General features: G+C 42.8%; 1 protein-coding gene across 2 annotated transcripts; it reads left to right on the top strand.

Annotated features, from left to right (window-relative positions):
• The first annotated feature begins 6,276 nt into the window (after window positions 1–6,276).
• LOC311108296 (osteopetrosis-associated transmembrane protein 1-like) lies at window positions 6,277–10,782 on the top strand. Of its 2 annotated transcripts, none has more exons than XM_084150923.1 (6): window positions 6,277–6,747; window positions 7,240–7,354; window positions 8,139–8,236; window positions 8,401–8,514; window positions 9,474–9,639; window positions 10,076–10,782. In XM_084150923.1, exons 1-6 carry the CDS (start codon window positions 6,361–6,363, stop codon window positions 10,129–10,131), a joined length of 936 nt encoding a protein of 311 aa, XP_084007049.1. In that variant the 5' UTR covers window positions 6,277–6,360; the 3' UTR covers window positions 10,132–10,782. The 2 variants fall into 2 exon arrangements, with proteins under 2 accessions (XP_084007049.1, XP_084007050.1); XM_084150924.1 differs by having other exon boundaries at window positions 6,291–6,747; window positions 8,404–8,514.
• The last annotated feature ends 1,012 nt before the right edge of the window (window positions 10,783–11,794 follow it).

The raw sequence follows: 11,794 nt of genomic DNA, 5'->3' as shown, positions 1-11,794 counted from the left end.
TTTAGGCTATCTAGCATTAGTGCTGAAGCCTAAACTTTAGGGCCATAATTGTATATGCTCAAATAGCCTACACGCCAAATGCTTTTGGGAACGGGCAAAAACAGTTCATGTCGATCCACGGCGGCAAAAAGGACAATATCAGAGTTTAATTCAATAAGAGAAAAGCTGCAAAATGGAGAGTTGAAAATAAAGAAATGGGAGGGCCAGAAAACTAATGTTTGGGGAAAGATTTGGTGAAGGGGTAAAAAAGAGAATGATAGTCCCGGTTATGTGTGATGATTGTGAGACACTATACAAATTTGACAGTCACAAGATGGGGACTTCAAATAGGCTATGGCACATCAAGGTAACTATAGCCTACTTTTCAGATGGGTTAAATGGAAACTGAAATCTGGACGCTGACAATTGAATTGTAAATCCGAAACTCGGGCCTCTTTCTAGAGCTACAACCTGAAGATCACTGACGTCATCATGATTCGACCTTGTTTTTTTCCCCCAGAGTTCCCAGTTGTCTTGAAAGCACCATAAATCCAGAGAATGCCAGACTTTGATGACAAAGTTTGATGACAAAAATTTACCCACGAAGGAACGCCGCGCCACCTTCCTGTTCAAGAGAGCACAGCACAAGGTGAGTCCAAAAATGTATTGTATGCTGCTGCATAAATAATGTAATATGCCAGGGAGATATACAGTATCTTACAAAAGTGAGTACACCCCTCACATTTTTGTAAATATTTGAGTATATGTGACAACACTGAAGAAATTACACTTTGCTGCAATGTAAAGTAGTGAGTGTGCAGCTTGTATAACACTGTAAATTTGCTGTCCCCTCAAAATAACACAACACACAGCCATTAATGTCTAAACCGCTGGCAACAAAAGTGAGTACACCCCTAAGTGAAAATGTCCAAATTGGGCCCAAAGTGTCAATATTTTGTGTGGCCACCATCATTTTCCAGCACTGCCTTAACCCTCTTGGGCATGGAGTTCACCAGAGCTTCACAGGTTGCCACTGGAGTCCTCTTCCACTCCTCCATGACGACATCACAGAGCTGGTGGATGTTAGAGACCTTGCACTCCTCCACCTTCCATTTGATGCTCAATAGGGTTTAGGTCTGGAGACATGCTTGGCCAGTCCATCACCTTTACCCTCAGCTTCTTTAGCAAGGCAGTGGTCGTCTTGGAGGTGTGTTTGGGGTCGTTATCATGTTGAAATACTGCCCTGCGGCCCAGTCTCCGAAGGGAAGGGATCATGCTCTGCTTCAGTATGTCACAGTACATGTTGACATTCATGGTTCCCTCAATGAACTGTAGCTCCCCAGTGCCAGCAGCACTCATGCAGCCCCAGACCATGACACTCCCACCACCAAGCTTGACTGTAGTCAAGACACACTTGTCTTTGTACTCCTCACCTGGTTGCCGCCACACACGCTTGACACCATCTGAACCAAATAAGTTTATCTTGGTCTCATCAGACCACAGGACATGGTTCCAGTAGTCCATGTCCTTAGTCTGCTTGTCTTCAGCAAACTGTTTGCGGGCTTTCTTGTGCATCATCTTTAGAAGAGGCTTCCTTCTGGGACGACAGCCATGCAGACCAATTTGATGCAGTGTGCGGCGTATGGTCTGAGCACTGACAGGCTGACCCCCCCACCCCTTCAACCTCTGCAGCAATGCTGGCAGCACTCATACGTCTATTTCCCAAAGACAACCTCTGCATATGACGCTGAGCACGTGCACTCAACTTCTTTGGTCGACCATGGCGAGGCCTGTTCTGAGTGGAACCTGTCCTGTTAAACCGCTGTATGGTCTTGGCCACCGTGCTGCAGCTCAGTTTCAGGGTCTTGGCAATCTTCTTATAGCCCAGGCCATCTTTATGTAGAGCAACAATTCTTTTTTTCAGATCCTCAGAGAGTTCTTTGCCATGAGGTGCCATGTTGAACTTCCAGTGACCAGTATGAGGGAGTGTGAGAGCGATGACACCAAATTTAACACACCTGCTCCCCATTCACACCTGAGACCTTGTAACACTAACGAGTCACATGCCACCGGGGAGGGAAAATGGCTAATTGGGCCCAATTTGGACATTTTCAATTAGGGGTGTACTCACTTCTGTTGCCAGCAGTTTAGACATTAATGGCTGTGTGTTGAGTTATTTTGACGGGACAGCAAATTTACATTGTTATACAAGCTGTACACTCACTACTTTACATTGTCGCAAAGTGTCATTTCTTCAGTGTTGTCACATGAAAAGATATACTCAAATATTTACAAAAATGTGAGGGGTATACTCACTTTTGTGAGATACTGCATATACTGCAGCTAAGAAAGTAAAAGTGTATGTTTTGTAGTAAGCTGTTAGTGGCCCATGTGCCTCACCCTAATAATTTGGTATATTTTTGCCTACTGTTCTGACTACTGTGGTGCACATGTAGCCTATAACCTGTTTTAGAGAAATTTAATCGTTGAATATAGTAAGAGCTTTCACTGTCTACTTATATGCCCCCTTTATTTATCCTACGGTTCTGACTTGGTGTACAGGGAGAACACTGTAAGAACGGCGCATGTTCTGAATTCTGTCGCTGTACATTTCAAAAGTGCTGAACAAATATATTGACTACGTCCGTCCTAGCTCGCTCATTAATGTCCTCATCGAAATTACGGATTGCCTCTTATCCGCTTGTTGTCCCCTTATTCCATAGTTTGTACATCTCAATTGTCAGTAGAAATCACATTCGTTTAAGCAAGTCAGCCAAAGTTAAATCTAGAATCGGCTTCCTATTTCGCAACAAAGCCTCCTTCACTCATGCCCTCATAAAGCTGATTATTCTACCTATCCTTGACTTCGATCATTTACAAAATAGCCTCCAACACTCTACTCAGCTAATTGGATGTAGTCTATCACAGTGCCATCCGCTTTGTCACCAAAGCCCCATATACTACCCACCACTGTGACCTGTACGCTCTTGTTGGCTGGTCCTCACTACATATTCGTCGCCAAACCCACTGGCTCCAGGTCATCTATAAATCACTGCTAGGCAAATCCGCGGCTTATCTTAGCTCATTGGTCACCATAGCAACACCCACCCGTAGTATGCGCTCCAGCAGGTATCTCACTGGTCATCCCCAAAGCCAACACCTCCTTTGGCCGCCATTCCTTCCAGTTCTCTGCTGCCAATGACTGGAACGAACTGCAAAAATCTCTGAAGCTGGAGACTTATCTCCCTCACTAACTTTAAGCATCAGTTGTCAGAGCACCTTACCGATCACTGCACCTGTACACAGCCCATCTGAAATTAGCCCACCCAACTACCTCATCCCCATATTGTTATTTATTTTGCTCATTTGCACCCCAGTATCTCTATTTGCACATCATCTCTTGCACATCTATAATTCCAGTGTTAATACTAAATTGAAATTATTTAGCACTATGGCCTATTAATTGCCTTACCTCCATAACTTGCTACATTTGCACACACTGTATATATATTTTCTGTTGTATTTTTGACTTTATGTTTTGTTTACCCCATATGTAACTCTGTGTTGTTGTTTTTATTGCACTGCTTTGCTTTATCTTGGCCAGGTTGCAGTTGTAAATGAGAACTTGTTCTCAACTGGCTTACCTGGTTAAATAAAAATAAATAAAAAATATCAGCTATGTTTTTTTTAAAGGCAGTAAATGAGGCTGAATGAACTGTTTCGCTGCCAGACAAGGCTCCGCTGATAGCCAGGTGTAGCAGTGGTAAGGTGTTGGGACTGCTGTTGGGACTCTGCTGTAGGCCCTAACAGTTTGTTGGCACAGTTTGTCACCGTTATAGTGCAATTAATGTATTGTTTAGTGTTGTGTTGTGTAGTGGCTTTGCTGGCATGCATCCCACATTATTAAATGTTTTGCCCCACCAAGATTTACATGCTAAAATCGCCACTGATGTCAACTAAACTGAAGCATTCATTCTATCCATTTATGACATTCTGGTGAGAATTAGTTTATTTAGTCTTCTAGGGCAACATATAATGACAGAAGAGAAGCTGCATATCTAACTATTGACAAGTTGACTAACAAAAAGCAGAAACATAGGCTATCTAAATCAGGCAAAAAAAAATCTGCACCCTGTCATAAAATCGTTCCGCTGTCTCTGACTGTAGCCTACAGCCCATTTTCTAGCAGGTAAGGGTCGGGTGCGGGCCTCAGATTTGCACATATACTAAGGCGGTTGTGTATGGGTTATTAGCAATTGTGGGCGGGTGTGGGTGAACAAACAGCTGACATTCACACCACTAATGTTTAGCTAACTCGTGACGCCTGCATGAGCAGTTAGCACCCACCGAACGACTTGGGAAACGCAGCTTCAGCTTGATCACAAATTAATTGGGAAATAAATTAAAGCCTCACTAGCTACCAATCTATTTTAGTTTCATTGTCCGATTCTTCAAAAAACGAGCCCACTAATTGTTATTTTTACCTTTCCATAAACGGTCTGGTATGTTTCTTGATATGAGTAAGTTAACCCAAATGTATCAAAGAATATGACATGCGTCCACAATTAGTCAGTGGCTAGTGCCTGGCCAGTGATCTAGCTTGCTACATTTCAGTAATTAGCTATCCTCCTAAATGCAGTGGTCAGTGGATTAACTAAGTTAAAATCTTGAAAATATTTGTCTGAAAACGAACTAGTCGCCAGTTATTGTTGCCGTGGTGAAATCATGTCTAACCAGTTGGCTAATGTAGCCTGTGTGCCCATGAACTCTCAAGTCTAGATACTAGCTAGCTACCTAAAGCTGGCAAATATGCTATGCTTAGCTACTGTACTGGTTTCAGATCCGAGGCAAGAGAAATTGTTCTTGTTCTTCTTTTTCTGTGGGTTTTATGTCGGACTACAACCCAAAAAGGTGTATTGCTGCCACCAACTGGATGGGTTGAAACCAAAACACGGGAAACTAACTTAATCCACCAAAATAAAATTGTACATTGACAAAAACAAAACAAAACTCCCACTACTTCCTGCTTTTAAATCTCCATATCTCCCTTCTCAGGCACTAGGGCCTGAGTTGGTGGTACGGCTTTTGACAATATTCTATGTAACTCTGTCGCCGAGAAATCTTTCAGCCCTAGGAACCACACCGCTGCAACCACAATGATTTCTATCTTCCTAGATCTTTTTTCCACCTTGGCAGTGCCATTTATCACCATTGCAATAAAGGCAACAAAGTCAACCTTTTTAACCTTTAAAATATCAGGATCCTCTTGGTGAAAGGCAACCCCTGCAGCCTACAGTGAAGGCCTATCCACCACCATGGACTCTTCAGGTGCACCACTGAAACCCTCAACCCTTTTAACGGCTGCTGCATATGAAATGCTCTGGACAGCCCTTACTTTGGCCACCTCATTCTCTTTCTCCCTCATGGGGCATTCAAAAGACGTGGCTTCATGGTTCCCACCACAATTGCAACATGACACATTTTCATCACTCTTATAACACATGACATTATCTTTTCCACAACTTGGACAACTCGGCTTCTCCCTTCTGCAAACACTTGAAACGTGACCAAAATATTTACAATGATCACACTGCATTGGTCTTGGGATAAATGCTCAGACTCTATAGTTGATATACCCTAACTGCAATTGAGTAGGGAGAGACTCCATATCAAAAAACAAAAGAACAGATAGACTCTTCACTTTTTCTTCATTCAACACACGATTCATCCGACGTGCATTCATCACTTTTCATCTCTTCAACATCGACTTCCCACAAGACGCCATATATAACCCCCTAGAGGTGTGCCCTGTTCCGAAGAGACACACAACAGTGCAAACTAGCAACACACGATCCTTCTGATCAGCAGAAGCACAAAAAATCAAAACAAGCCCGTCTCTCTTGATCCTCAGCCTTCACTCTACCCAGCACTCTCTCCACCAGTTTTGATATCTCAAATGGATTCCTCAAGATTGGTACTTCGATCAGCTGCTCCTCATTAACAAACCGTACTCCTACAAGATATGAAAGGACATTCTCATCACTGCATCCTACTTTGTTCTGTTTTCCCTTCTTTTGAACTATAATCCAATTCTCCTTGATTCTACCACCATTAGAATCTGATTCCACTTCGTCCGCTTCCGCCATCGTTCCTCCTCACTCCTTAGACTACTCTTCAGACGAGGCATTTTTTTTCCGAGAGAAATTGTCCGCCATGTTTTGTGTTTTGGTAAGGGCTCTAGAGTGACGTCACGCACTCAAGAAGGCTCAACCAATCAGGTTCTACGTCACATACTGTACGCGCCAGGAACAGGAAGTGATGGACTGTTATTTAGTGTGAGCGTTTGGAAGGTGCTTCTTCAAACTTCCCTATTTCACAAACATGTCTGACTTGCAGGTGGCTGCGTTATTGATAGCGTTGCTATATTATGGCAATGCTCAAACGTCTACTGTCTCTGTGAACACCACCATCCTGGGTTCAGAGCTGAGCGCAGACGGCTTGAAGCAACTCGCTGCGGCAGTGGCGCCCCAGTCGCCCGTGTTTCACCCCAGCCGCGGTTCCTACTTTTCTCTCAATCTGTTGTCGGCGTTTCCAGAAGATCTGGAGGTCAGCGATTACTGCGTCGAGCTGCTGACTATCTTTGGGCAGCGATATTCAACGTATGTGAATTGTTTGGTGTCCGCCGCGCGTCCTGTCAAAGTGTGCCAAAATTGTTATGGCACCTACGGCAACCTTATGGAAATCTACACAAACATATCATCAGACCAGGTAGGCTAAGTAGCATTTGTGTTTTCTCAGTGGACTTTGAGTTTATCATATATATATATATATATATATATATATATTTATATTATGCGTCTCCATGTTTTTGCCCTGTGCTGCGGGTTAATTCATATACAATCTATGGGTTAATACGTGCGCAATTGTCTAGGCGCTGTTAGTGCGCCTCTGGCTGCAGCACAACATGTATAGTGGTGGGGTGTGTACTGTGTAGTAGGGGAAATAGGAGATCACAAGACTAACTATCCTAGTCACATGCCTAGTGACTAGGAGAACAACAGCTATGCCCGACTGTTGCCATAATGGGGGTTAAATAGGTATCCTATAGCCTAATGGCAATGTTTTGCCACTTACTTCAATTTCTCAGTACTGTAAGCTGTATCCACTGAATCCTCAATATAAGATATATTCTAACCAGTAAGCCTAAACAATAGGGATGGTAAACACCCTCAGTGAGACTGCTTGTGTGTCTGTTTCCAGATGGGCCCAGGGAATGTGAGCTGCAGAGACAGCCTCCTGCGTTCTGATAGGCTGATGTTGGTGTTCCTGCTCTACAACAACCTGGAGGACATCTGGACTAGTTCAGAATGTAACAGTAGGTGGACTGCCTTCTATTATAAACACATTCAGCTATTTATTTATTTCTGATATGTACTCCTGTATACACTTAGTATACCAAACATTAGGAACACATTCCTAATATTGAGTTGCATCTCCCCCACCCCCATTGCCCTCAGAACAGTGTCAATTCATTGGGGCATGGACTCTACAAGGTGTCAAAAGCATTTCACAGGGATGCTGGCCTATGTTGACTCCAATGCTTCCCACAGTTGTCAACTTGGCTGGATGGACTTTGGGTGGTGGACCATTCTTGATACACATGGGAAACTGTTGAGTGTGGAAAAAACCCCAGCAGCGTTGCAGTTCTTGACAAACCGGCACCTACTACCATACCCCGTTCAAACACACTTAAATATTTGTTTTCTTCTTGCCCATTCACCGTCTGAATGGCACACATACACAATCCATGTCTCGATTGTCTTGAGGCTTAAAATCCTTCTTTAACCTGTCTCCTCCACTTCATCTACACTGATTGAAGTTGATTCAATAAGTGACATTAATAAGGAATCATAACTTTCACCTGGTCAGTCTGTCATGGAAAGAGCAGGTGTTCTTAATGTTATGTATACTCAGTGTATATTATTACCTTTTCTATGTCTCAATAAGTCCCTTTCTTCCTCTCCTTGCCTCCTTTCCTTTGTGATCGATGCTCTGAATAGAATTGATATGTGTGTGCCAGGAGGCAGAGTATACCATTTGATCTTTAACCCTGCCATGGTACATCATTTCTGAATTATATCTGACTTCCTGTTTCTAAGGTTGTGTAAGCCCGGGACTCCACAGCCTGACCAATGACACCCTTTACTTCATGGCCACTCTCAACCAGTCCCTCAGCTGCTTTGAGAAGTTCCAACAGGTGGGTCCCAGTTGTAGGTCAAAGAGAGAGAGATTGTTTAGCTAGTGTGTACCAAAACCCATCTAAAACCACTAGGGAGGGAGAGTGGAGTATAGAGTTAAGTTTTTATTAGATATGAAGTTTATAAATAACCAAAATGGTTTCCACCTGTTTGTGTGATTTAGCAGGGGAACCACTCAGCGCTATGTAAGGAGTGCAAGGCCACATACAGAGGACTGAATGAGCTGTACAGCCGCATGGAGAAGAATCGCACACTCTGCATCGACATCGAGGACTCAGTATGTATTTCACAGCCACAGCCAAAGAAAAACAAGGAAATGCCTCTCCTGAGGGGAAATGTAATTTCTACCTCGGCACCAATCAAATGCAAGCGTTGAATGCTAGTGCTCCCATTCAAATGCAAAATCTAATACTGAAGTACTACAGACTTGCAATAGTCAAGTCAACGAGACGAGATTTGGAAGGATGGCCATATGAGACTACATTCATGTATAATGTACACAATAGATATGGAATGTACTCTCAAGACTGTCAAAGTTTTTTTGTGCTATATATAGTAGAGCTCTGTTTGTGCGCTAATGCCAAGAAGACTGCAGAATACATTTGGAGAATGTAAAGTTTAGCAAGCTTCCCCACTAATAGATATGTGGAAGATGTAAAACAGCACCCCCTTGGGGGCTCTTAGGCTGCGTTTAGACAATCAGACAAATTCAGATTTTTTTTGCCTCTAATTTGTTGTTTGATTAATTAGATCAGATCTTTTGCCAATAATCGGGCAAAATATCAGAATTCAGCTGCCTGTCTAAACATAGCCACTGAGAAAGGAACAGTGAGATGTCACCAGGGTTGCGGCCCAATTATCACACCTTTCTGTCGAAGTGTGCACTTGTTCAATTCCCTTCATGGATTTGAAAGGAAATGACTGGTATGGAAAATCCCTCTAGCCCATGCGAACGGGTGCACACTTCAGGACAAGGAGAGATTATTGGGACGCACCCCAGTTCTGGTGGTGCCAGTGAGTTTCAAAGGAGGAGGTGACGTAGAGACTAGTAACTACAAAGGGGCACTTTTGAAGGCCAAAGCCAGAAATAGAGCAAGGGAGTCAGATGGACAAAAAAAGAGTGAGGGACTTAAGAATAGAGAAGTGGGCGAGAGAGATATACTTTATCCCCTTTGTGGTTCTTTAAGCTCCTGTGTTGATGGTGGTGGGGGGGGATTTTGCCTTGCCTTGTTTCAGATGAATATCACCCGCAGACTGTGGAGCAAGAATTTCAATTGTTCCTTCCCCCGGGCGGAGAATGTTCCTGTCATCACCGTGTCCAGCTTCATGCTCTTTCTGCCCATCATCTTCTACTTGAGCAGTTTCCTTCACTCGGAACAAAAGAAACGCAAGCTCATACACCGTGAGTAACCAGCTTAAAACATCCATTGTTGCACAGAGAGATTTGACGGGTTGACTGGGGTGTCACAGGTTTTTAAAGTGAAGTATGTATGGAAGCCGGGGTGTCTCCTGCATGCATGCTCCTGGTTTATAGAGATTTTATTTCAGGCAGAAGGGAGTTCCTCAATGAGTGCCCCAAATAATGTGGACTTGTGAAGGAGGGGTGAGGTAGTTCAAGGGTTGGGAGTGGTGGAGGGGAGAGGTTTAGGGGTTTCCTTGTTAATAGTGGGTTTTGGGCCTACTAATGTTCTAAGCCGGAGAGTAATACCTTACGTTTTTTCTTTGACACATGCCATTATGGTGAAGCAGCAATCTTAGATTAAATGTTCCTGTGTTAAATGTTGTTTAGAGGTGATGGGTGGTAGCTAACAGTAACACTGTTCCTGCTTCCTCTCCAGCCAAACGAGCCAAGTCCAACACCAGCCTCGTGAACATCCAGGACAGGTTAAGCTGAGGAGAGAGGGATGAGGAAGAAAGAGTGTGATGACGAAGAAATTGAGGAAGAATGTTTGTGGTCCTCGCCCCCCTGTTTCTTTGGTTTGTCCAAAACCTCTCCTGGACGCAAATGTGACATGTAATTTCCTCTGTGACAGTGGTTTCAACCAGTTCTGTAATAACAGAGGAGTCAAAAAGTGCTCCCCCTGTGAGCGAGAAGGATGCCAATCATCAGTATTGAGTTTTTTTTCCTAAGATATTATAGCAAACGGAAACAACGGAAGATTTGTAACTGAAGATGAGTTGTAATTGCACTGTTCATGTCCCACTTTGAACCGCCTGCCCCCACCCATTGCTTCTGCTTCCACAACGAAAGACACACCATGGAGATGCAGCATAACTACTGCTGATTTATCAGCAATGGGGAGTTGAAGTATATTTTTTTGTATATTTTTATTTATCTTTGTGTGAAGAGATGAGAAATGGGTTTTGTGTCTACTGTAACGCCACTGTGACACAGATCGGGCAGGCAGATGGACAGACAGAAAGCACCTGATGTCCATTAGTTGTGACATATACCTGCCTTGTAAAAGTGGATGACTGCTGAGATGAATAAATTGATATTATTTTATACTAATACAATTGCTCAGAGAAAATGAGTTTAACAAGTGATTGGCACCCCTGTTTTCAGTACTCCATCACCCTTCCCTTACATGTGAGCAAAGAGCTCTATTGTCATGTCATCCAACAAATGTAAATGCCTGGAGTTTACTAAATGGCATTTTCACTTGAATTGGAACTGGTGATATGGTCAGATGACATGAAAATAGAGCTATTTGGCCACGCATACCAGTGGTGTGTTTTGCATCAAAAGAAAGATGCATATAGACAATAACCCCATATAGTTGTGGATCTTTGATGTTATGGGGCTATTTTGCTTCCACTGGTCCTGGGGCTCTTGTTAAGGTCAACGGTATCATGAACTTTACCCAGTACCAGAACATTTTTGCCAAAAACCTGGTTGCCTCTGCCAGGAGGCTGAAACTTGGCCACAAATGGATCTTCTAGCAAGACAATAACCCCAAGCACACATTAAAATCCACAAAGAAATTGTTAATTGTTCATAAAATCTACATTTTGCAATGGCCATCTGTCTCCGGACATAAAACCCATTGAAAACCTGTAGTTTGCATTGAAGAGGGCGAAGATGAAGGATATCAGGGATCTGGAAAGATTCTGTATGAAGGAATGGTCTAATCAAATCGAAGTTTATTGGTTGTGTACACAGTTTAGCAGATGTTATAGCAGGTGCAGCGAAATGCTTATGTTACTAGCTCCTAACAATGCCGTAAAACGTCAAACAGGTGGGTCAATGACGAATAAGGATGACAAAAAAGTTTTAGTCACCGAGAATTCAATCCATGCATTTACATTTTAAATCATATTTCTGCCATGAATAATTTCATTCGGTGTAACGATAATGGATTTTCAAATTATTTGATTATTTGCCAGTATTAGCATTCAGCTGTTTATATATAGTAATAGTTTATCAACAAACATCTACTGCTTTAAAAATTAAAATTGCATGATAATTAATCATACATTTCGGCGTTTCTGCTAACATTAGCTAATTTGTTGATTTTAGCACCCAAAATTACACGTTCAAAAGTGAAAAAATGCAG

Source organism: Coregonus lavaretus (genome assembly GCF_964263955.1).
Source record: "Coregonus lavaretus genome assembly, chromosome: 33".
NCBI classification, from domain to species: Eukaryota; Metazoa; Chordata; class Actinopteri; order Salmoniformes; family Salmonidae; genus Coregonus; species Coregonus lavaretus.
The sequence above is the reverse complement of the archived record's forward strand: the minus strand, read 5'-3'. Positions and strand labels throughout refer to the sequence as shown.

Bases quoted from the DNA above. Each gene is read 5' to 3' on its own strand.
- LOC311108296 (XM_084150923.1), top strand. From the start codon at position 6,361: ATGTCTGACTTGCAGGTGGCTGCGTTATTGATAGCGTTGCTATATTAT. The intron at 7,355-8,138 runs GTAGGTGGACTG...CCTGTTTCTAAG, and splicing joins GACTAGTTCAGAATGTAACA to GTTGTGTAAGCCCGGGACTC. The intron at 8,515-9,473 runs GTATGTATTTCA...GCCTTGTTTCAG, and splicing joins GCATCGACATCGAGGACTCA to ATGAATATCACCCGCAGACT.